The following is a 26,460-nucleotide window of genomic DNA, read 5'->3' on the forward strand; positions in this document are numbered from 1 at the left end:
CTTTATGAGGTCCGTAACATTTTAGATAGAGAGGGAGAGATGGGAGAGATGGGAAGAAAGATGGAAAGGGAGAGAGATGGAGAGAAAAAGAGGGAGATATGGAGCGAAAGAGACAAAGAAACAGAAAAGAGAGAGGAAAGGGAGAGAGATGGAGAGAAAAAGAGGGAGATATGGAGCGAAAGAGACAAAGAAACAGAAAAGAGAGAGGGAAAGGGAGAGAGATGGAGAGAAAGAGACAAAGAAACAGAAAAGAGAGAGAGAAAGGGAGAGATGGAAAGAAAAAGAAACAGAAAAGAGAGAGGGAAAGGGAGAGAGATGGAGAGAAAGAGACAAAGAAACAGAAAAGAGAGAGGGAAAGGGAGAGAGATGGAGATGAAACAGAAAAGAGAGAGGGAAAGGGAGAGAGATGGAGAGAAAGAGACAAAGAAACAGAAAAGAGAGAGGGAAAGGGAGAGAGATGGAGAGAAAGAGACAAAGAAACAGAAAAGAGAGAGGGAAAGGGAGAGAGATGGAGAGAAAGAGACAAAGAAACAGAAAAGAGAGAGGGAAAGGGAGAGATGGAGAGAAAGAGAAAAAGAAACAGAAAAGAGAGAGGGAAAGGGAGAGAGATGGAGAGAAAGAGACAAAGAAACAGAAAAGAGAGAGGGAAAGGAAGAGATGGAGAGAAAGAGACAAAGAAACAGAAAAGAGAGAGGGAAAGGGAGAGAGATGGAGAGAAACAAAGAAACAGAAAAGAAAGAAAGGGAGAGAGATGGAGAGAAAGAGACAAAGAAACAGAAAAGAGAAAGGGAAAGAGAGAGGAGAGAAAGAGACAAAGAAACAGAAAAGAGAGAGGGAAAGGGAGAGAGATGGAGAGAAAGAGACAAAGAAACAGAAAAGAGAGAGGGAAAGGGAGAGAGATGGAGAGAAAGAGACAAAGAAACAGAAAAGAGAGAGGGAAAGGGAGAGAGATGGAGAGAAAGAGACAAAGAAACAGAAAAGAGAGAGGGAAAGGGAGAGAGATGGAGAGAAAGAGACAAAGAAACAGAAAAGAGAGAGGGAAAGGGAGAGAGATGAGAGACAAGAAACAGAAAAGAGAGAGGGAAAGGGAGAGAGATGGAGAGAAAGAGACAAAGAAACAGAAAAGAGAGAGGGAAAGGGAGAGAGATGGAGAGAAAGAGACAAAGAAACAGAAAAGAGAGAGGGAAAGGGAGAGAGATGGAGAGAAAGAGACAAAGAAACAGAAAAGAGAGAGGGAAAGGGAGAGAGATGGAGAGAAAGAGACAAAGAAACAGAAAAGAGAGAGGGAAAGGGAGAGAGATGGAGAGAAAGAGAAACAAAAAGAAACAGGGAAAGATGGAGAGAAAGAGAAAAGGAAAAGAGAGGGAAAGGGAGAGAGATGGAGAGAAAGAGACAAAGAAACAGAAAAGAGAGAGGGAAAGGGAGAGAGATGGAGAGAAAGAGACAAAGAAACAGAAAAGAGAGAAAGGGAAGATGGAGGAGACAAAGAAACAGAAAAGAGAGAGGGAAAGGGAGAGATGGAGAGAAAGAGACAAAGAAACAGAAAAGAGAGAGGGAAAGGGAGAGAGATGGAGAGAAAGAGACAAAGAAACAGAAAAGAGAGAGGGAAAGGGAGAGAGATGGAGAGAAAGAGACAAAGAAACAGAAAAGAGAGAGGGAAAGGGAGAGAGATGGAGAGAAAGAGACAAAGAAACAGAAAAGAGAGAGGGAAAGGGAGAGAGATGGAGAGAAAGAGACAAAGAAACAGAAAAGAGAGAGGGAAAGGGAGAGAGATGGAGAGAAAGAGACAAAGAAACAGAAAAGGGAAAGGGAGAGAGATGGAGAGAAAGAGACAAAGAAACAGAAAAGAGAGGGAAAGGGAGAGAGATGGAGAGAAAGAGACAAAGAAACAGAAAAGAGAGAGGGAAAGGGAGAGAGATGGAGAGAAAGAGACAAAGAAACAGAAAAGAGAGGGAGAAAATGGAGAGAAAGAGACAAAGAAACAGAAAAGAGAGGGAAAGGGAGAGAGAAAGAGACAAAGAAACAGAAAAGAGAGAGGGAAAGGGAGAGAGATGGAGAGAAAGAGACAAAGAAACAGAAAAGAGAGAGGGAAAGGGAGAGAGATGGAGAGAAAGAGACAAAGAAACAGAAAAGAGAGAGGGAAAGGGAGAGAGAGCAAGAGGAAAAATGTGAATACATTGACACTTTTCAAGACGAATTCACAGGGAATTTGTTTAAAAACGTCGCCACTGTGACCTTACAGGGAATCTAAATTCCATTTGAAGGGCAAATGGGGAGAGAAAGGGGGACAGTGGGGGTTGCTATGGGAGACAAATACACCACTCTCCAGATGAGGATTATTAATCACGATAATTATATCAGCGCTTCAATTAATTTGACAACATTATTTGCATCTGCCGCCGCCATTTTCACACCTGTTCAGTGTTCACCATCAGGTCTTTGGAAAATATAATGCCTGTTATATTACTAGAATGGCAATTCATGTTGTGGAGAGAGTCTATACATCTGACATGTCAATTAAACAGAGAAAATGACAACCATATGATGTTAGACTAGTGAAAGATGTAGAATTAATGGACAGATGTTGATTCTGTGAAGTATCCCAAATAAAGAACACGCACCATAAAGTGAGGAGCGAATGATAATCTATACCAGGGGTCTCCAACAGGTTGACCGCTAGCTCGTAGCTCACAGCCCACCTATGAGTAGCTCAGGCAAACAATTCCCGAAAGTATACGCAATTTTTCATGTGTTCCATTGCAAACTGTCATAAACAAATCTCACAAGTATGCGACACCGCAAGCTCCCAGCTACTAACTAATCAACATAACATTGACATTATTCCACCCATGGTCAGCCACTATTGGCTTAAAAAGCCAATCCTAACACAACATCTGCCAATTCATTTCCAGCAATATTGCCCCTGTCTGTCTGTGTGGCACGCGCGTTTGTCTATCACTCCACTTGATGTGATAACCATCTTGTGAGTTGACAGAAATACTTTCCCCAAAACCCTTATCCAAGAACTGTAACTGCAAAGGCGGCTTACCTGGAAAAAGTATACCATGAGTGAGTATATCATTTGTATCTATTATTTATTATTTGGAAACTTTGCCATGAAATGAACAGCAGCAGTAGAGAACCATCGCATTAAGCTCTATCGACACGTTTCTGTGCAATTAAAGGGACAGTTAAATTAAAGGGGAATTAAAGGGGAATTACACTCAAATCTATTTATTAGCTTTCTTCCAAACATACATTTGTTTTGTCAACTGCTGATATTTAGCAATTGACATGGACATCCAATTTCGTTGTTTATCTATGAACAATTGTTCAGTGACCCCCCTCCCCAAATAAAACTGAGAAAACATCATTTGAGAAAATATTAAACAGAATTTGGAAAAGAATCACAGATTTTATATGGCCCCCCTTAGAGTTGTTAATTAACCATTATATTACTAGATATATTGACAGTAAACTACTTTCTCTTGTACACTAAGGACCCGGGAAGAAAATATTGTGTTTATCTGAAAGCTAGAAAAAAATGAGTCGCTCGCAACGTTTAATTTTTAAAAAAGTAGCTCTCATGCTAGAAAAGGAGAGAGACCCCTGCTCTATACAAATGACAAATAAAATGGCACACATGTCTCACCTGGCTTTGGACTTACTTAAATCGATGCTGATCGAGTGTCTTAGCAGAAGAAACGGCTCCAGTAAATCTTTGAAGTGTGTTCGCACCATGTCAGATTGACATACAGAAACAGATGTTGACTGTTTGCATCCATGCTGAAGAGAGTTTGCCTTCAAATTGGTGGTTCTTTTTCTGGGAAACAAATTGGCCACTTCCCTTCCTTTATCCTGTATCCATGCTGAGTTGAAATGATGATTGGGCCTTTGTTAAAGGAGCTACAGTACAGGGAGTTACACACCGGTTGCCTGGTGACCCAAACGGCTCTATGTTCGCCACATACTTCAGTCTGAGACTCTGCCATCATTGAAGTCATTTGTGGGGATGTCAAAATGAGGGGTGTTGTAGAAAACAAAGTCTTCAGTGATTGGATCATCTCTAACCAATCAAAGTATCAAAGCCCACATGTGTTCTGGCTCTGGCCCAACCCATTGGTTTCTGGACCAGTCAGAACGGTTAGAATGTGTTTACCTTCTAGAAATCGTCGGGGAGGTACTCCGATCCAGACTTATTGCGGAGAAGAAATGAACGCCCGGTGACTTGGCGTAGCATTTGGCTGGAGCAACTGCATCCTGCGGCAATTGCATCCAAATATACTATGGGGCTCCACTCTTTTGAAACGTTGAATGTGTGTATACGTTGTTCCAACATCCAGGGTACATCCAAAATGGCACCCTATATAGCAAACAAAGTAGAGCACTTTGTAGGGAATAGGAAGCCGTTTTCTAAGATCTAGCCGAGGTCATTTCCAAAATAGAGGCTACCTTCAACTTGTTAGAAGTGTGTTTCTCTCAGAACATTACTAGACAGAAGTAGATGAAGAGATCTACTGTACTGTAGTTAAAATGGCCACCTGCACCTCGCTTACACTAATTATAATATGGCCATGATCATCAACACTAGTGATCAGAGTAAAGCTTGATCCACATTTGCAAAGTTAAAAAGAAAAACGTAAAAAGCACAGTAAGGGGTTTTGAAATGCCCCCTCTGTGTGTGTGTGAAGTGGTTATTTCCCCTCTGTGTATAGCTCAGAGGTAACACACAGGTTACCTGAATGGGAAATGAAGGACAACATCGGCGTTTGAAACATTGTTTTCCGACATTGGCATTATCAAACGACAGACGCACCTAATTTGTGTGCCGAGCGACAGCTAATGAGGGAAGCCGATTAATCAAGCTTTAATTGGTAGTTGACAGTGTGTTTTGGGAAGGTTTTGAAACCCCACTTCAACCCACCCCCTTACCTCTCCTCCTCTCCCCCGCATCTCCTCCACTCCCCTGGGGTGTGAGTCTCATCTCAGCTGGGTGGACCCTGCCTAAACCCCAGAACACAGTACCCAGAGGAGGAGCTGCCAAGCTGGGCATCCTGACGCAGCGGCAGCCCCTCTCCACGGAGACTTCCCCCTGGAGGCCACTGAAAGAGAGGCTTCCTGTTGTGGCACAGGGCCATTGGAAATTCTGATGTTCGGAGGCTACTGGCTTCAACCAATCAGACACTGACCAGGAGGGTGTTTTATGTAGAATCATCCCACTGTTTAGACCTCTAAAGAGAAAATTGTCCTTCCGCACACCATGACTGCCTGAGAGACTGTAGCCACTGTGGCGGTCAAACAAAGTCCACAGGGAGATTAGGCACAGTGACTACAACGAATCAGGCTACAGTACAACTAAAGGCCATGGTGTACGTATGCAGATTCATACTATGAATGTCTATGTAGGTCTTAGTTCCACAATGCCTGTAGTGTTTAGGTCAAACAAAGTCCATGGAATAGTGACAAACAATTATAACGGTAATACATAATGTGAACTCAGTCCACCTCAATGTGTTGACAGTACTGTTCAGACCTGCTGTAGGTATGAGGTTGATATACATGCATCACTTCAAGCTGAATGTGTGGTCGAATGAATGAATAAAAAGCCTAATGCGTGATTAGTTTGGAGTGCATAGCCGGGCACACCGTTTGACACTGAATCATTCCTCCACAGTTACTAGGCAACAAGTGGAAATAATGCTAATGGTTCTGCTGCTGATGAATCCGAGGCGTGATGAAGCGTTTTGGGTAACTGAGAGGGACTACTTTTTAGCATTCTAAATTCTCCCCTTGGTGACCTCGCTCCCGAGTAGCAGCTATATTTGTTCAAAGATCGTTATGAGGTTAAATATCAGGTTATTGTAAATCTCAAGACTCTTCCCTTTTGCATTCAAAAGTATACAGAGTTCCTATTTAATTGTGCTAAGATAACAAACAGAATAGTTGGTAGCCTTTTTTGCAGGATATCCTGCCACCTTGGTCGTTACTTTGAAAACATATGCATAGTACTAAAAAAGAGCCGATTACGAGTGATGACTGTTGTTATCTAAAACGCAGATCGCATACAAACTTCAGCACACATGTGGACATGGCTGATGTGTCAAGTGTTAAAAACACAAACACCCTCTAGGAAAAGAGGCTAACATAGGGCAGTGCACGTTAGAATCTACCCTGCGCAGATCCATCAGAATATACACTGAGTGTACAAAGCATTAGGAACACCTGCTCTTTCCATGACATAGAATCCAGGTGAAAGCTATGATCCCTTATTGATGTCACTTGTTAAATCCACCTCAATCAGTGTAGATGAATGGGAGGATACAGGTCAAAGGAGGATTTTTTAAGCTTGAGACAACTGAGACCTGGATGGTGTGCCATTCAGAGGGTGACGACAACAGATTAACCTGCCTTTGAAAGGGGTATGGTAGTTGGTGCCAGGCGCACCAGTGTGAGTGTGTCAAGAACTGCAACGCTGCTGGGTTTTTCATGTTTAACTGTTTCCCATGTGTATCATGAATGGTCCACCACCTAAAGGACATCCAGTCAACTTGACACAAATGTGGGAAGCATTGAAGTCAACCTGGTACAGAATCACTGTGGAACGCTTTCAACACCTTGTAGAGTCCATGCCCTGACGAATTGAGGCTGTTCTGAGGGCAAAAGGGGAGGGTCCTTAATGTCTTCGACACTCACTGTATATCATCCTACGAGGGAAGGCAGCGCTAAATGAGCAACGTCATAGGGCATAGATGATGTGGAAAGAATGTGGCAGGCACCTCTTTCACTCAGTTCCCTCTTTCTTTCACCTCTATCCGTCTCCTGAGAGAGTCCTTGATCACAGATGCACAGCGTATTCTCTCGGCTCGTCCCCACCTATCCCCTTACGATCCTGAGCTGTACATCAACTGTCTTCACTCATTTCCTTTACAGAGGACGAGCATGTCAGCTTGTCAGAAACCTTCTCTTCGTACGGTTAAAGTGAGAAGACATTCCAGCCGGGTGGAGTAGAACGCACAAAGAACGATTTCTTCGTACCGTTTTCTCTAAATCACCCACTCTGATGGTAATTGATAATAAGGGCCAGAAAGAAATCATTTTGGCTGGAATCATTGTTTTATTTGTCACGGGTGATTAGCTTGTTGTGATACGAGACCTGCTGAACCATCGACATCATTGCCAAGCCGTTGATTTTTTTATTTGCCGAGACCGAACCTAGAATCATCTCATCCCGTTATGAAATGTACTCAACATTTACTGGCAAAGCTTTATTCAGCCAAACTGCCCTTCAGCTCAATGGCCCTTAAAGGTGCAGTCTGGGGTCTGTGAATCTCTCTCTCACTGTCAGTCCTTGGATCTAGAGGGATGTCTATGAATTTGAGAAGGATTACATTTCCCTAACCACTTCACTCAGCTGTGTACTAAAACAAGTGACAGGGTGGCTGTTTTTGTTGTTATCGTTTTATGCTCCAAGAATATACTGTAGCTTGAACCCCAGGTAGGCCAAGAGCCCTCAGCTTTCACGGATTACCAAGAAACCCCTTTTCTTTGTGTTTTTTTCAATGGATGTATTCCTGGTACTTCTGGCAATATCATTTCATGTATCAATCAAGCGAGAGAGAAATGGAAGGCATGAATAAAAGAACTGCCAGCCTCTATCAATAAAAACACATGAACCTCAAGCTAAGAGCTTCCAGATAATCATGTTTTCCCTGAGCAACAAAAGCCCTTTCAGTCAAAATGGTGAATGGCAATTGAATAAAATACACATGTAATTTAAGGACTAGGTAAACAAAACTGGTATTTACAGTGTGATGGATCAAAGGAAGAAGATGGGGGGTCTCGCTGACATAGTAGGCCGACATACACACACACACACACAGAGAGAGAGTGATACGCACACGCTTGCATGCGCACACACACACACAGGACACACAACCCCTGCAATTATACAAACATTTCACCCTTTCCTCTGCAGCTGTCCAGCAGATTGACTCCATTGTTCCAGAACATTTACATTAGAACAGAAGCCACTTCACAACCTCTGGAGAAGCATTGCATCACTACACGAAGACTCACAGTGCATATTTATTCAGCTCTACTCCAGTCAATTCTATTGTCACTTAAATTAAATGTGTTATGCAGTACAATGGTTAACAGGCAAAGGCGACCATATATGTGTTTGTACACTGTGTGTGTGTGTGTGTGTGTGTGTGTGTGTGTGTGTGTGTGTGTGTGTGTGTGTGTGTGTAAATATGATGAGGGTCAAGGGAATGGGTGAGAGCCAACTGTCTGAGAGAGTCTCCTGCCATGGGACGATACTCCCCCTCCACACACACACACACCCTCCACACACACACACACACACACACACGCACACGCACTCTAATAGTGTAATGCCTCGCCCATTCCTTGGAGGTCTGTAACACACACACACACACACACACACACACACACACAGTCCTTAACAGCAGATAATCTGTCTAGAAATGAAACCGAGCTGGGAGTCCCTGTATGTGTGCACCAGCACTCAAATTGCAATCTGACTGGCCAGCTGCTCTCCGGCTGCACGTTGCTGGTCTGCTCAGCAGGCATTGTGGGTAGACAGAAATGTCCAGAGTGTTGAAAGGAAAACATGTCCATATGTTGTTGTTTTAACTCTACAACAGTGATGTGTATTAATATGGTGTTTTATTATCTCTATAACAGATGGAATTGATGAAAACAATATCTTTGTGATGAGCAGAGACACATTTTCATTTAAATGATGACTTAACTGAGTTACAGAGTTACACACTCAGACCCAATAACTAGGGCCAGGAGTTGTTCTGGACAACTAACCTGACCAGGAAAAACTCTGGACCCCAGTTTTACCTGGTTATATCACCTGGTCAGGAAAATACACTGGCTTTACTGATAACACATTTTCCAATGCCTGGGGGGTGGTCAAGATGAAAGATTATGGCTCACCTCTCCCCCCCACCTCCCAAGCCAATGAACCTCTTCCCCCTACTCAGAGCACTGCAGCTAAGATTCACATAACCCACCCTGTCAGACATCGACACAGTGAAACTTGTCATGGGCAACAATGCATCGACCAAAAATAGAACTCTCCCATTGCAGAAGTATAAAATATACATGAAACCATCTCTAACAGTCGAAAAGGAAGAAGAACCAGAACCCCTCTACTGTGAGACAGTCAGGAAGAAGAACCAGAACCCCTCTACTGTGAGACAGTCAGGAAGAAGGACCAGAACCCCTCTACTGTGAGACAGTCAGGAAGAAGGACCAGAACCCCTCTACTGTGAGACAGTCAGGAAGAAGGACCAGAACCCCTCTACTGTGAGACAGTCAGGAAGAAGGACCAGAACCCCTCTACTGTGAGACAGTCAGGAAGAAGGACCAGAACCCCTCTACTGTGAGACAGTCAGGAAGAAGGACCAGAACCCCTCTACTGTGAGACAGTCAGGAAGAAGGACCAGAACCCCTCTACTGTGAGACCGTCAGGAAGAAGGACCAGAACCCCTCTACTGTGAGACCGTCAGGAAGAAGAACCAGAACCCCTCTCCTGTGAGATAGTCAGGAAGAAGAACCAGAACCCCTCTACTGTGAGACAGTCAGGAAGAAGAACCAGAACCCCTCTACTGTGAGACAGTCAGGAAGAAGAACCAGAACCCCTCTCCTGTGAGACAGTCAGGAAGAAGAACCAGAACCCCTCTACTGTGAGACAGTCAGGAAGAAGAACCAGAACCCCTCTCCTGTGAGACAGTCAGGAAGAAGAACCAGAACCCCTCTACTGTGAGACAGTCAGGAAGAAGAACCAGAACCCCTCTACTGTGAGACAGGAAGGAAGAAGTGAGTCTAGTCTTTGATCTATCGGCTGGTTGATTAATGTCTGTCTGTCTCTCTGTGTGTGTGTGTGTGTGTGTGTGTGTGTGTGTACGCATGCATGCGCATGTGTGTACATGTGTATGTTTGATCTGTCTCATAGTGGCCTCCTGACGATAATAGGATGTGTCTGGCTATCTGAGCTGACTACATGGTGAAATTGGAGCCCTGTGGCATGAAATAAGAGAATCACAGAGAGAGAAGAACAGAGAGAGAGAAGAACAGAGAGAAGAAAAACACTGAGAGAAGACAGAGAAGGACAGAGAGAGAGAAGAACAGAGAGAAAAATAAAAACAGAGAGAGAAGAAGAACAGAGAAGTAGAAGAACACAGAAGGACATAGAGAAGAAGAAGAGAGAGGAGAAGACTAGAGAGGAGGACAAAGAGAGAAGAAGAACAGAGAGAGAAGAAGAACAGAGAGGAAAAGACTAGAGAGGATGACAGAGAGAGAAGAAAAAGAACAGAGAGAGGACAAAGGAGGACATAGAGAAGAAAAAGAAGAACAGAGAGAAGAAGAACAGAGAGAGAAGGACAGAGGAGGACAGAGAAGAAAAAGAAGAAGAACAGAGAAGAAGAAGAACAGAGAGAGAAGGACAGAGGAGGACATAGAAGAAAAAGAAGAACAGAGAAGAAAAAGAACAGAGAGAGGACAAAGGAGGACATAGAGAAGAAAAAGAAGAAGAACAGAGAAGAAGAAGAACAGAGAGAGAAGGACAAACACTTACCCAGGCTGAACTCCACATGGGGCAGCTTGGGAATCAGGATAACACCTGTGATACAGAGACAGAGAGAGAGGAAAATCATTAAGAGAGAATACAAAGCTGTTCACTCATGAAAAATTAATAATCTGAGATAATTCAGACACGACACACACAGGCGCGCAGACACCGAAACACGCCGACAAACACGGTGAAAAAAAAACACAGACAGACATATCGACAGACACCGAAACACACCGACAAACAAGGCGAAAAAAAACACAGACGGACACACCGACAGACACTGAAACACACCGAAAACAAAACACAGACGGACACACCGACAGACACTGAATCACACCGAAAACAAAACACAGACGGACACACCGACAGACACTGAAACACACCGAAAACAACACACAGACGGACACACCGACAGACACTGAATCACACCGAAAACAAAACACAGACAGACACACCGACAGACACTGAATCACACCGAAAACAAAACACAGACGGACACACCGACAGACACTGAATCACACCGAAAACAAAACACAGACGGACACACCGACAGACACTGAATCACACCGAAAACAAAACACAGACGGACACACCGACAGACACTGAATCACACCGAAAACAAAACACAGACGGACACACCGACAGACACTGAATCACACCGAAAACAAAACACAGACGGACACACCGACAGACACTGAATCACACCGAAAACAAAACACAGACGGACACACCGACAGACACTGAATCACACCAAAAACAAAACACAGACGGACACACCGACAGACACTGAATCACACCGAAAACAAAACACAGACGGACACACCGACAGACACCGAAAACAAAACACAGACAGACACATCGACAGACACCGAAACACACCGAAAACAAAACACAGACAGACACATCGACAGACACTGAAACACACCGACAAACACGGCGAAAAAAACACAGACGGACACACCGACAGACACCGAAACACACTGGGAAAAAAAACACAGATGGACACACCGACAGACACCGAAACACACCGGAAAAAAAAACACAGACGGACACACCGACAGACACTGAAACACACCGACAGACACACCGAAAAAAAAAACACAGACGGACACACCGACAGATACCGAAACACGCACACACACATTTCACTGCAAAGGGCAAACCATCTATCAAATAACCATTCATCTCCATATTAACCACTATGCCCTCTACGACCATTTCATTTAGGCTTTTAACGAGGTCGACGAGCATGGCACCTCTCCTCCAAATGAAACCCAAATGAAAGGCAACACCACTTCAGTGCCAGTCTTTCCATTCACTCTACGGTAGTAAGCATGGAAAAATACCTTCCCCCATCATCAACACAATATGTCTTCAGAGAGGTTTAACACTGTGGCTATTGTAACGGCTCGGAGCAAAACACCTCACGTGTGATTGATGGCCCGGTTCGCTTTAGATTATGCAAACGGGCTGCAATCTATTTATCCGATTGCGGCGTGTGTCACAGCCAGAGTTCCCCGACATCCATCGCCCTGAATGCCCAGCTTCCCCCCTCCCCACAACCACCCCGATGGGGAGCTAATGGAGGTGGCTGGGTGGTGGGGAGGGGGGGTGCCATCGCTTGTACCCACCATCTGATGCCAGTATGACCGGTATCATTGAGGCATGAGCTCACCACCATACCTGGAGGGCCGCGTGCCAAGGGAGAAACTCACACACTCTCTGCAACACACACACACATAAGCAGAAACACAGACACGCACTCATAAGCACACACACCCACACACACACACAGTGCACCCCCTCATCCTCGTTCCGCAGTGCCTGGGCAGAATTGTCCTCTCTCACAGCATCGTCAACCTGGCTAATGAAGCGTGGGTACTCTACACGTCTTGACGTATGGGCCGGGTGTTGCAAACACAGCACACTTCTAGCGAAGACAGATCATATCATTAGGTTACTAACTCATTTTATTATCAGTAATCACTAGTTAGCTATAATCACAAACATTTTGAATGCTTAGCAGGACAGGAAAATGGTCTAATTCACGCACTTATCAAGAGAACATCCCTGGTTATCCCTACTGCCTCTGATCTGACAGACTCACTAAACACAAATGCTTTGCTTGTAAATGATGTCTGAGTGTTGAACTGTGACCCTGGCTATCCATAAATTTAAAAAACAAACAAATTGTGTCATCTGGTTTGCTTAATATAAGACATTTTAAATGATTTATACTTTTACTTTTGAGACTTAAGTACAAAACCAAAAACTTTTAGACTTTTACTGAAGTAGTATTTTACTGGGTGACTTTAACTTTTTGTCACGTTCTGACCTTTATTTCCTTTGTTTTGTATTTATTTAGTTGGTCAGGGCGTGAGTTGGGTGGGCAGTCTATGTTTGTTTTTCTATGTTTTGGGGCATTTCTATGTTTCGGCCTAGTATGGTTCTCAATCAGAGGCAGGTGTCATTAGTTGTCTCTGATTGAGAATCATACTTAGGTAGCCTGGGTTGCACTGTTTGTTTGTGGGTGATTGTCTATGTTGTAGCTTCACGGTTGTCATTTGTTTATTGTTTTGTATACAGTGTCAGTATTTTCTTTATTAAAGATTTACCATGGACACTTACCACGCCGCATATTGGTCCTCTGATCCGTTTCGCCTCTCCTCTTCAGATGAAGAGGAGGAAATCTGTGACAGAATCACCCACCACCAACGGACCAAGCGGCGTGGTAAACAGCAGCGACGACAGCAGCAGCAGCGGCAACAACAGCGGCCAGCATCACAGGACTCCTGGACATGGGAGGATGTATTGGACGGCAAGGGTTGCTACACCTGGGAGGAGATCCTGGCGGGAAAGGATCACCTTCCATGGGAACAGGTGGAGGCAGCTAGGAGAACAGAGGCAGCCGGAGAGAGGAGCCGGCGATATGAGGAGGCAGCACGGCAGTGCGACAGGTACGAGAGGCAGCCCCCAAAAAAATTTTTGGGGGGGCAGACGAGGTGTGGTAGTGAGCCAGGTAGCAGACCTGAGCTCACTCCTCGGGCTTATTATAAGCAGCGCATTACTGGTCAGGCACCGTGTTATGCGGTTAAGCGCACGGTGTCGCCAGTGCGCGCCCATAGCCCGGTGCGCTATAGGGCAGCCCCCCGAAAGTGCCGTGAGAGTGTGGGCATCGAGCCAGGGCGTATGGTGCCTGCTCAGCGGGTCTGGTCGCCGGTACGCAGGTTGGGTCCAGGTTATCCTGCGCCGGCTCTGCGTGCTGTGTCTCCGGGCGCTGGGAGGGTGCAGTGCGTCCTCTGCCTGCGCTCCGCTCGTGCCGGGCGAATGTGGGAGTGGAGCCTAAGGGAGAGGTGCGTGTAGTAAGCACTAGATCTCCCGTGCTTACCCACAGCCCGGTTCAACCTGTGCCTGCACTCTGGAGGGTCCGGGCTAGAGTAGTTGTCCAGCCTGGGGAAGTGGTGCCAAGGTTGCGCACCAGAGCTCCAGTGCTCCCCACAGCCCGGTCCTTCAGTTGCCTCCTTTTAACACCAAGCCTCCTGAAGGTCTCCCCAGCCTGGTGGTTCCTGTGGCAGCCCCACGCACCAGGCTGTCTCTCCGTCTCCTCCCTGCAGGTGGTCCTGTCTGTCCGGCGCAGCTGCCGGAGTCTCCCGCCTGTCCGGCGCAGCTGCCGGAGTCTCCCGCCTGTCCGGCGCAGCTGCCGGAGTCTCCCGCCTGTCCGGCGCCACTGCCGGAGCCTCCCGCCTGTCCGGCGCCGCTGCCGGAGCCTCCCGCCTGTCCGGAGCCTCCCGCCTGTCCGGCGCCGCTGCCGGAGCCTCCCGCCTGTCCGGCGCCGCTGCCGGAGCCTCCCGCCTGTCCGGCGCCGCTGCCTGCCGGCGCCAGAGCCTCCCGCCTGTCCGGAGCCTCCCGCCTGTCCGGCGCTGCTGCCGGAGCCTCCCGCATGTCCGGAGCCTCCCGCCTGTCCGGGAGCCTCCCGCCTGTCCGGCGCTGCTGCCGGAGCCTCCCGCCTGTCCGGCGCCGCTGCCGGAGCCTCCCGCCTGTCCGGAGCCTCCCGCCTGTCCGGCGCTGCTGCCGGAGCCTCCCGCCTGTCCGGCGCCGCTGCCGGAGTCTGAGGCGCCAGAGCCCGCCTCAGCCCAGAGGCGCCAGAGCCCGTCAGCCCAGAGGCGCCAGAGCCCGTCAGCCCAGAGGCGCCAGAGCCCGTCAGCCCAGAGGCGCCAGAGCCCGTCAGCCCAGAGGCGCCAGAGCCCTTCAGCCCAGAGGCGCCAGAGCCCGTCAGCCCAGAGGCGCCAGAGCCCGTCAGCCCAGAGGCGCCAGAGCCCGTCAGCCCAGAGGCGCCAGAGCCCGTCAGCCCAGAGGCGCCAGAGCCCGTCAGCCCAGAGGCGCCAGAGCCCGTCAGCCCAGAGGCGCCAGAGCTTCTGCCCCTCTGTCCAGAGCTTCTGCCCCTCTGTCCAGAGCTTCGGCCCCTCTGTCCAGAGCTTCTGCCCCTCTGTCCAGAGCTGCCCCTCTGTCCAGTGGGGTCATTGAGAGGGGTGGCCATGGTGAGAAAGCCACGGAGGCGGACAATAAGGCGGACTAAGACAATGGTGAAGTGGGGTCCGCGTCCTGCGCCAGAGCCGCCACCGCGGACAGACACCCACCCAGACCCTCCCCTATAGGTCAAGGTTTTGCGGCCGGAGTCCGCACCTTTGGGGGTACTGTCACGTTCTGACCTTTATTTCCTTTGTTTTGTATTTATTTAGTTGGTCAGGGCGTGAGTTGGGTGGGCAGTCTATGTTTGTTTTTCTATGTTTTGGGGCATTTCTATGTTTCGGCCTAGTATGGTTCTCAATCAGAGGCAGGTGTCATTAGTTGTCTCTGATTGAGAATCATACTTAGGTAGCCTGGGTTGCACTGTTTGTTTGTGGGTGATTGTCTATGTTGTAGCTTCACGGTTGTCATTTGTTTATTGTTTTGTATACAGTGTCAGTATTTTCTTTATTAAAGATTTACCATGGATACTTACCACGCCGCATATTGGTCCTCTGATCCGTTTCGCCTCTCCTCTTCAGATGAAGAGGAGGAAATCCGTGACACTTTTACTGAAGTAGTATTTTAATGGGTGACTAACTTTTACTGAAGTAGTATTTTACTGGGTGACTAACTTTTACTTTAGTATTAAGGTATCTTTACTTTTACTCAAGTATAAAAGATTGGGTACTTTTTCCACCACTGGTTATATTACCATGACTGGTGTTTAACATTAAGACTATGTGACATGTTAATAACATTATATTACCATGACTGGTGTTTAACATTGAGACTATGTGACATGTTAATAACATATTACCATGACTGGTGTTTAACATTAAGACTATGTGACATGTTAATAACATTATATTACCATGACTGGTGTTTAACATTGAGACTATGTGACATGTCAATAACATTATATTACCATGACTGGTGTTTAACATTAAGACTATGTGACATGTCAATAACATTATATTACCATGACTGGTGTTTAACATTAAGACTATGTGACATGTGACATGTTAATAACATTATATTACCATGACTGGTGTTTAACATTAAGACTATGTGACATGTGACATGTTAATAACATTATATTACCATGACTGGTGTTTAACATTGAGACTATGTGACATGTGACATGTTAATAACATTATATTACCATGACTGGTGTTTAACATTGAGACTATGTGACATGTTAATAACATTATATTACCATGACTGGTGTTTAACATTAAGACTATGTGACATGTTAATAACATTATATTACCATGACTGGTGTTTAACATTAAGACTATGTGACATGTTAATAACATTATATTACCATGACTGGTGTTTAACATTGAGACTATGTGACATGTTAATAACATTATATTACCATGACTGGTGTTTAACATTGAGACTATGTGACATGTTAATAACATTATATTACCATGACTGGTGTTTAACATTAAGACTATGTGACATGTTAATAACATTATATTACCATGACTGGTGTTTAACATTAAGACTATGTGACATGTTAATAACATTATATTACCATGACTGGTGTTTAACATTGAGACTATGTGACATGTTAATAACATTATATTACCATGACTGGTGTTTAACATTAAGACTATGTGACATGTTAATAACATTATATTACCATGACTGGTGTTTAACATTGAGACTATGTGACATGTTAATAACATTATATTACCATGACTGGTGTTTAACATTAAGACTATGTGACATGTGACATGTTAATAACATGATACTACAGTGACCCACTGCTAAATGACGTAAATGTAAATGACTGGTGATGAAACTTGGTGAGAAGAAAATACCCTTGTCAGGGATCATGGGACAATCGCAGCTGTTGAGCTGCTCAAGGCCCTCTCTGCATCACTTTACCATAGGGGACAGCCAATCACAATCAGCCACTTTTACAGCTCTCTCTACCTCACAGGGCTCTAATCACTCCACCAATCAGCCACTTTGCATCTCTCTCTACCTCACAGGGCTCTAATCACTCCACCAATCAGCCACTTTGCATCTCTCTCTACCTCACAGGGCTCTAATCACTCCACCAATCAGCCACTTTACAGCTCTCTCTACCTCACAGGGCTCTAATCACTCCACCAAATCAGCCACTTTACAGCTCTCTCTACCTCTGAGGGCTCTAACCACTCCACCAAATCAGCCACTTTTACAGCTCTCTCTACCTCACAGGGCTCTAACCACTCCACCAAATCAGCCACTTTACAGCTCTCTCTACCTCACAGGGCTCTAATCACTCCACCAATCAGCCACTTTACAGCTCTCTCTACCTCACAGGGCTCTAATCACTCCACCAATCAGCCACTTTACAGCTCTCTCTACCTCTGAGGGCTCTAATCACTCCACCAAATCAGCCACTTTACATTTTACATTTTTCAGCAACTCTCTCTACATGACTAACCCATTTAATTCAACTGTAGGTCTACAGGACTAACACATTTAATTCAACTGTAGGTCTACAGGACTAACACATTTAATTCAACTGTAGGTCTACAGGACCAACCCATTTAATTCAACTGTAGACCAACAGGACCAACCCATTTAATTCAACTGTAGATCTACAGGACAACCCCATTTAATGAAACTGTAGGACTACAGGACTAACACATTTAATTAAATTGTAGTTCTACATGACTAACCCATTTAATTAAACTGTAGGAATACAGGACTAACACATTTAATTAAACTGTAGACCAACACATTTAATTAAACGGTAGGACTACAGGACTAACCCATTTAATTTAAGTGTAGGTCTACAGGACTACCCCATTTAATTCAAGTGTAGGTCTACAGGATTAACCCATTTAATTCAACTGTAGGTCTACAGGACTAACCCATTTAATTCAACTGTAGGTCTACAGGACTAACACATTTAATTCAACTGTAGGTCTACAGGACTAACCCATTTAATTAAACTGTAGGTCTACAGGACTAGCCCATTTAATTAAACTGTAGTTATACATGACTAACCCATTTAATTAAACTGTAGGTCTACAGGACTAACCCATTTAATTCAACTGTAGGTCTACAGGACTAACACATTTAATTCAACTGTAGGTCTACAGGACTAACACATTTAATTCAACTGTAGGACTACAGGACTAACCCATTTAATTCAACTGTAGGTCTACAGGACTAACCCATTTAAATCAACTGTAGATCTACAGGACAACCCCATTTCATGAAACTGTAGGACTACAGGACTAACACATTTAATTCAACTTTAAGGACTTTTAATTCAACTGTAGACCAACAGGACCAACCCATTTAATTAAACTGTAGATCTACAGGACAACCCCATTTCATGAAACTGTAGGACTACAGGACTAACACATTTAATTCAACTGTAGACCAACCCATTTAATTAAACTGTAGGACTACAGGACCAACCCATTTAATTAAACTGTAGGAATACAGGACTAACACATTTAATTAAACTGTAGACCAACCCATTTAATTAAACTGTAGGACTACAGGACTAACACATTTAATTAAACTGTAGACCAACAGGACTAACCCATTTAATTCAACAGTAGTTCTACATGACTACCCCATTTAATTAAACTGTAGGTCTACAGGACTACCCCATTTAATTAAACTGTAGGTCTACAGGACTACCCCATTTAATTAAACTGTAGGTCTACAGGACTACCCCATTTAATTAAACTGTAGGTCTACAGGACTACCCCATTTAATTAAACTGTAGGTCTACAGGACTAACCCATTTAATTAAACTGTAGTTCTACATGACTACCCCATTTAATTAAACTGTAGTTCGACAGGACTACCCCATTTAATTAAACTGTAGGTCTACAGGACTACCCCATTTAATTAAACTGTAGTTCTACATGACTAACCCATTTAATTAAACTGTAGGACTAACACATTTAATTAAACTGTAGTTCTACATGACTAACCCATTTAATTAAACTGTAGTTCTACATGACTAACCCATTTAATTAAACTGTAGGTCTACAGGACTAGCCCATTTAATTAAACTGTAGCTCTACATGACTAACCCATTTAATTAAACTGTAGGTCTACAGGACTAACCCATTTAATTAAACTGTAGGTCTACAGGACTAGCCCATTTAATTAAACTGTAGTTCTACATGACTAACCCATTTAATTAAACTGTAGGTCTACAGGACTAACCCATTTAATTCAACTGTAGGTCTACAGGACCAACACATTTAATTCAACTGTAGGTCTACAGGACTAACCCATTTAATTCAACTGTAGGTCTACAGGACTAACACATTTAATTCAACTGTAGGTCTACAGGACTAACCCATTTAAATCAACTGTAGATCTACAGGACAACCCAATTTCATGAAACTGTAGGACTACAGGACTAACACATTTAATTCAACTGTAGGACTACAGGACTAACCCATTTAATTCAACTGTAGACCAACAGGACCAACCCATTTAATTAAACTGTAGATCTACAGGACAACCCCATTTCATGAAACTGTAGGACTACAGGACTAACACATTTAATTCAACTGTAGACCAACCCATTTAATTAAACTGTAGGACTACAGGACCAACCCATTGAATTAAACTGTAGGAATACAGGACTAACACATTTAATTAAACTGTAGACCAACCCATTTAATTAAACTGTAGGACTACAGGACTAACACATTTAATTAAACTGTAGACCAACAGGACTAACCCATTTAATTCAACAGTAGTTCTACATGACTACCCCATTTAATTAAACTGTAGGTCTACAGGACTACCACATTTAATTAAACTGTAGGTCTACAGGACTACCCCATTTAATTAAACTGTAGGTCCACAGGACTACCCCATTTAAATAAACTGTAGGTCTACAGGACTACCCCATTTAAATAAACTGTAGGTCTACAGGACTACCCCATTTAATTAAACTGTAGGTCTACAGGACTACCCCATTTAATTAAACTGTAGGTCTACATGACTACCCCATTTAATTAAACTGTAGGTCTACAGGACTACCCCATTTAATTAAACTGTAGGTCTACAGGACTACCCCATTTAATTAAACTGTAGGTCTACAGGACTACCCCATTTAATTAAACTGTAGGTCTACAGGACTACCCCATTTAATTAAACTGTAGGTCTACATGACTACCCCATTTAATTAAACTGTAGTTCTACATGACTAACCCATTTAATTAAACTGTAGTTCTACAGGACTACCCCATTTAATTAAACTGTAGGTCTACAGGACTACCCCATTTAATTAAACTGTAGGTCTACAGGACTAACCCATTTAATTAAACTGTAGTTCTACATGACTACCCCATTTAATTCAACTGTAGTTCTACAGGACTACCCCATTTAATTAAACTGTAGGTCTACAGGACTACCCCATTTAATTAAACTGTAGGTCTACAGGACTACCCCATTTAATTAAACTGTAGTTCTACATGACTAACCCATTTAATTAAACTGTAGTTCTAGATGACTAACCCATTTAATTAAACTGTAGGACTACAGGACTAACACATTTAATTAAACTGTAGTTCTACATGACTAACCCATTTAATTAAACTGTAGTTCTACATGACTAACCCATTTAATTAAACTGTAGACCAACAGGACTAACCCATTTAATTAAACTGTAGTTCTACATGACTAACCCATTTAATTAAACTGTAGGTCTACAGGACTACCCCATTTAATTAAACTGTAGGTCTACAGGACTACCCCATTTAATTAAACTGTAGGTCTACAGGACTACCCCATTTAATTAAACTGTAGGTCTACAGGACTACCCCATTTAATTAAACTGTAGTTCTACAGGACTAACCCATTTAATTCAACTGTAGGTCTACAGGACTAACACATTTAATTCAACTGTAGGTCTACAGGACTAACCCATTTAATTCAACTGTAGGTCTAGGACTAACACATTTAATTCAACTGTAGGTCTACAGGACTAACCCATTTAAATCAACTGTAGATCTACAGGACAACCCAATTTCATGAAACTGTAGGACTACAGGACTAACACATTTAATTCAACTGTAGGACTACAGGACTAACCCATTTAATTCAACTGTAGACCAACAGGACCAACCCATTTAATTAAACTGTAGATCTACAGGACAACCCCATTTCATGAAACTGTAGGACTACAGGACTAACACATTTAATTCAACTGTAGACCAACCCATTTAATTAAACTGTAGGACTACAGGACTAACACATTTAATTAAACTGTAGACCAACAGGACTAACCCATTTAATTCAACAGTAGTTCTACATGACTACCCCATTTAATTAAACTGTAGGTCTACAGGACTACCCCATTTAATTAAACTGTAGGTCTACAGGACTACCCCATTTAATTAAACTGTAGGTCTACAGGACTACCCCATTTAATTAAACTGTAGGTCTACAGGACTACCCCATTTAAATAAACTGTAGGTCTACAGGACTACCCCATTTAAATAAACTGTAGGTCTACAGGACTACCCCATTTAATTAAACTGTAGGTCTACAGGACTACCCCATTTAATTAAACTGTAGGTCTACATGACTACCCCATTTAATTAAACTGTAGGTCTACAGGACTACCCCATTTAATTAAACTGTAGGTCTACAGGACTACCCCATTTAATTAAACTGTAGGTCTACAGGACTACCCCATTTAATTAAACTGTAGTTCTACATGACTAACCCATTTAATTAAACTGTAGGTCTACAGGACTACCCCATTTAATTAAACTGTAGTTCTACATGACTAACCCATTTAATTAAACTGTAGTTCTACAGGACTACCCCATTTAATTAAACTGTAGGTCTACAGGACTACCCCATTCAATTAAACTGTAGGTCTACAGGACTACCCCATTTAATTAAACTGTAGTTCTACAGGACTACCCCATTTAATTAAACTGTAGGTCTACAGGACTACCCCATTTAATTAAACTGTAGGTCTACAGGACTACCCCATTTAATTAAACTGTAGTTCTACATGACTAACCCATTTAATTAAACTTTAGTTCTACATGACAAACCCATTTAATTAAACTGTAGGACTACAGGACTAACACATTTAATTAAACTGTAGACCAACAGGACTAACCCATTTAATTAAACTGTAGTTCTACATGACTAACCCATTTAATTCAACTGTAGACCAACAGGACTAACCCATTTAATTAAACTGTAGTTCTACATGACTAACCCATTTAATTAAACTGTAGTTCTACATGACTAACCCATTTAATTCAACTGTAGACCAACAGGACTAACCCATTTAATTAAACTGTAGTTCTACATGACTAACCCATTTAATTAAACTGTAGTTCTACATGACTAACCCATTTAATTCAACTGTAGACCAACAGGACTAACCCATTTAATTAAACTGTAGTTCTACATGACTAACCCATTTAATTAAACTTTAGTTCTACATGACTAACCCATTTAATTAAACTGTAGGACTACAGGACTAACACATTTAATTAAACTGTAGACCAACAGGACTAACCCATTTAATTAAACTGTAGTTCTACATGACTAACCCATTTAATTAAACTTTAGTTCTACATGACTAACCCATTTAATTAAACTGTAGTTCTACATGACTAACCCATTTAATTCAACTGTAGACCAACAGGACTAACCCATTTAATTAAACTGTAGTTCTACATGACTAACCCATTTAATTAAACTGTAGTTCTACATGACTAACCCATTTAATTCAACTGTAGACCAACAGGACTAACCCATTTAATTCAACTGTAGTTCTACATGACTAACCCATTTAATTAAACTGTAGTTCTACATGACTAACCCATTTAATTCAACTGTAGACCAACAGGACTAACCCATTTAATTAAACTGTAGTTCTACATGACTAACCCATTTAATTAAACTGTAGGACTACAGGACTAACCCATTTCATTCAACTGTAGACCAACAGGACTAACCAACTAACACAACTGTCCAAGATGATATTGACTTGCCTCTAAATTACAAAGTTATGTATCAATAGAGAACAGAATCCATGCACCTGCAAAGCTATACCAACTTCCACTACCAGGGACTATGTAATTGACCCCTTACAGGAATTGAATTGACCCAACCGCAGCCAAACAAATTCCTAATTAGTTTGACTAATTGCACCAGGAGAGAATTAGCCAGGTGTGTAGACTAGACTAGTTGATAAACTAACAGGTGACCCAACTCCAGTGTGTTGGATTACCATGGAGAGACAGAGAAACACAGGTGCAGTATAATGTGCAACCTACGCTACTCCTCTGGCGCCATAAATATGGAAATAGCCCAATGAGGGGGGTCCTTGGAGATGCACACACATGCAGGCATGCATACACTCAAATCAGGCACACACACACACACGAACACTTGCACAGACTAGCACACACACACCGGAGGGGGGCCACGCCAAATGAGGTGTGCCCATCTGTGATACGTTTCATATGAATCTAGAAATAATAGCTCTGGTATAGGGAGGAGGGAGGGAGGGAGGGAAAGGAGGGGGTAATGTATTCTGAAGTGCACAAGGTGATTTTTCTGGGACGACAGCCCTAATGAACCTCCAAGGACTTGCGCTGGAGGGGGGGGGGTCTCGCAGATGCTCATTTAACCTCCCTCCCTCCTCTCTCTCTCTTTCATCTCTCTTTCCTCCCCTTCCTGCGTGTGTACCACTTGGGACCGGAGTCCTAAGCCCGTAACTCTGAGGAAAGTGGGAAGGTGGAGGTCGGAACTCGGGAGGAAGACCCACGTGGGAATGCTGCTCATTCACAGTTCTCACAAAATGATGCCAGAGAAATTCCTCATCCTTCCCTCCCTCCATACCTCCCACCTTGCACGCACCTACATCCCCTGCAGAGTGTCGAGCGAGCAGAAGCCACGTGGTGAGAAAATGAAGCAATTTCCCTGAGAAGGAGAAGCCTGGAAAAGCCCTGGCACGGCTGTGAAAGTGGGTTAGCAGCCGTTGTTACGACGATCTTAATCACCTCGCTTATCCCTTTCATGAATAGATATTACATTTAAGGGGCCGGGCCCAAGACAGTCATGTTTTTTTCTTTTAATATAATTTACCTAGGAGTAGGGGAATGCATTGAACGCATTACCCATAATTCACTGCCTGCCGAGGGCTCATTGGGGTTTGAAACTTGGGAGGGAAAAAAATCTCTCGCCGTCTCTTTTTCTGGGGAAATTGGCGTTACAGAAGAACACCTGGACTATGCTGATGATTCAATCACCAGAACGACAGCAGCTAGCGCGGCCTGCTGCCGACACACACCTGACGAGATTGATGTTTGAACAAAAGGCCCAATAACCGTAAGTGGTGGTACAATGGGGAGAGTGAGTTACTGTCACATTAAGGCCCTGGGATCTACTAGAGAGAGGACAGACAGTTAATGGTGGTGGAAGCATTTGTCACCTACGTTTAATGAAGAGGCGTGAAACAGTTAATTTGCATGTTAATGAGGTGGTTTTAGACTGGTGAACCAGGAGGGATGGAGGGTTAAGTGGTAAGATCCAGACCAGTAAGGGTTCAAATCCTAGATAATAAAGGTGGATTTGTGTATTCACAGCTTCGTAACGGATTGATAATGAGGTTATTTAACTATAAGCTATATCCTGCTTGTAACACCATTATGCTGCTTATAGCGCCAGAAACTGTCACGACTTCCTCCGAAGTTGGTCCCTATCCTTGTTCAAGCGACGTTCGGCGGTCGACGTCACCGGTCTTCTAGCCATCGCTGATCCACCTTCCATTTTCCATTTGTTTTGTCTCGTCTTCCCACACACCTGGTTTCAATTCCATCAATTACATGTTGTGTATTTAACCCTTTGTTCCACACATGTCCTTGTCCGGTATTGTTTATTGTAAGTGCTTGTGCACGTTGTGTCTGGGGTTTTTGTCCCATTATATATATTGTTTATGTTCACAGTGATTTTTATCATTAAGCTGTGCTGTTGTAACACAGTCTTTGCTCTCCTGCGCCTGACTTCTCTACCGCCAGTGCGCACGCCTTACGGAAACACTACGATAACGTAGGCCCATGACTATAGTCAATGCTGAGATGATTCATACAGGTGACTGTTCAAAACTGTGTCCGTCAGGGTCAAAAATATAATGGATCCTGACCTTTGACCTCTTTTAGACTTTTTGATGTGGAGCGCGTGGGTGCAATGAATACCAAACCCTCTAGTCTAGGTGACCTGAACGCGCCAAGCCTGTCTCATCTCACCCAACGCTGTTCCCACCACCTCTTATCTTCTACGTCAACCCGGCGTCAAGAGAAACAAATGCACCCTGTGATTGGTAATGGGAGGTTGTCAACCTGTCTGTGGCGCTATAGCTCTATAATTACCTTCTTTGTTCAATTCCCTTCTTCCGTTCACCCCCCCCCCGCACTTTGAGAAAACAAAACCGGAGGTGTTCAACGCCTGCGTCCCAAATGATACCCTACTCCCTACATGGGATTGAATACGTACGGGCCCTGGTCAAAAGCAGTGTTCTATAAAGGGAATAGGGTGCCATTTGGAACGCACAGGTCCAGAGCAGAGGTGTTCATTATTACTGATTATACACCCACTTAAAGTTGGGCTGGAGGGAGGGATGGAGGGATGGAGGGCGGAAGAGGGGGAAAAAGAGCTTTACTTGACAGGAAATTATCTTATTTTGACATATATTTCAAAACATCCCCTGATCCCATAAGCTGTGATGAGAGGAACGAAATAGAGAGAGAGGGTTTGTGTGTGTGTTCCTTGTTCCTCATTCTTCGTTCATTTTCATAAAGGCTTCAATCACTTGCTGTTACCCTTCAGGGAAGACATCCGAGTTTAGCATGCTACGATGCTAACAATACTGAGCCCTATGGTGAAACTGCAATATTTGTCCTCCTGAAGAGCCATGGCATCAGCCCCAGGAGGAGACAGAATGGAGGCTCAGTGCCACCACTGAAATCAACGCTTATCTCATTATCATGCACCTGGAGTGATGACCACAGGAGATATATTTTGCCTCTGCCAAAGCTTAGTAGTGACAACAGTTTGGCCCACACGGTGGTTTTTAGGATCCTTAAAAAGTGCACGGCGCACACAGAAATAACATTTGTTCTTAAAGGGGTACAAACGCTTGTCACTGTTGTGGTGCCCTGTAAGGTATATTCTTTGTACCTTTAGCTCTAGGTACATAATTGTACCCTTGCAGTTTGTACCTTAAAAGAGCCAATAGTGTACCTTAATGGAAAAGATGGTTCCTTTTAAGTGGCAAAAATGTACCTCTAAAAAGGTTCTGGGGTGTTGTTTTAAAAACTATA

General features: G+C 43.6%; 1 protein-coding gene across 7 annotated transcripts in view; it reads right to left on the bottom strand.

Moving 5' to 3' along the window:
- The window catches only part of LOC112234711 (type II inositol 3,4-bisphosphate 4-phosphatase), a 266,070-nt gene that overhangs the window by 237,522 nt on the left and 2,088 nt on the right, over positions 1–26,460 (bottom strand). For all 7 annotated transcript variants that reach the window (XR_006084508.1, XR_006084506.1, XR_006084507.1 and 4 more), the window contains exon 2: positions 10,610–10,654. Coding sequence is in view for 4 of the 7 variants with exons in the window: in XM_042329620.1 (XP_042185554.1) it covers positions 10,610–10,654 (45 nt within the window). In the remaining 3 variants the exon portion in view is untranslated. The remainder of the gene's footprint in view (positions 1–10,609; positions 10,655–26,460) is intronic.

The sequence above is a fragment of the Oncorhynchus tshawytscha genome, linkage group LG11 (genome assembly GCF_018296145.1).
Source record: "Oncorhynchus tshawytscha isolate Ot180627B linkage group LG11, Otsh_v2.0, whole genome shotgun sequence".
Classification (NCBI taxonomy): domain Eukaryota; kingdom Metazoa; phylum Chordata; class Actinopteri; order Salmoniformes; family Salmonidae; genus Oncorhynchus; species Oncorhynchus tshawytscha.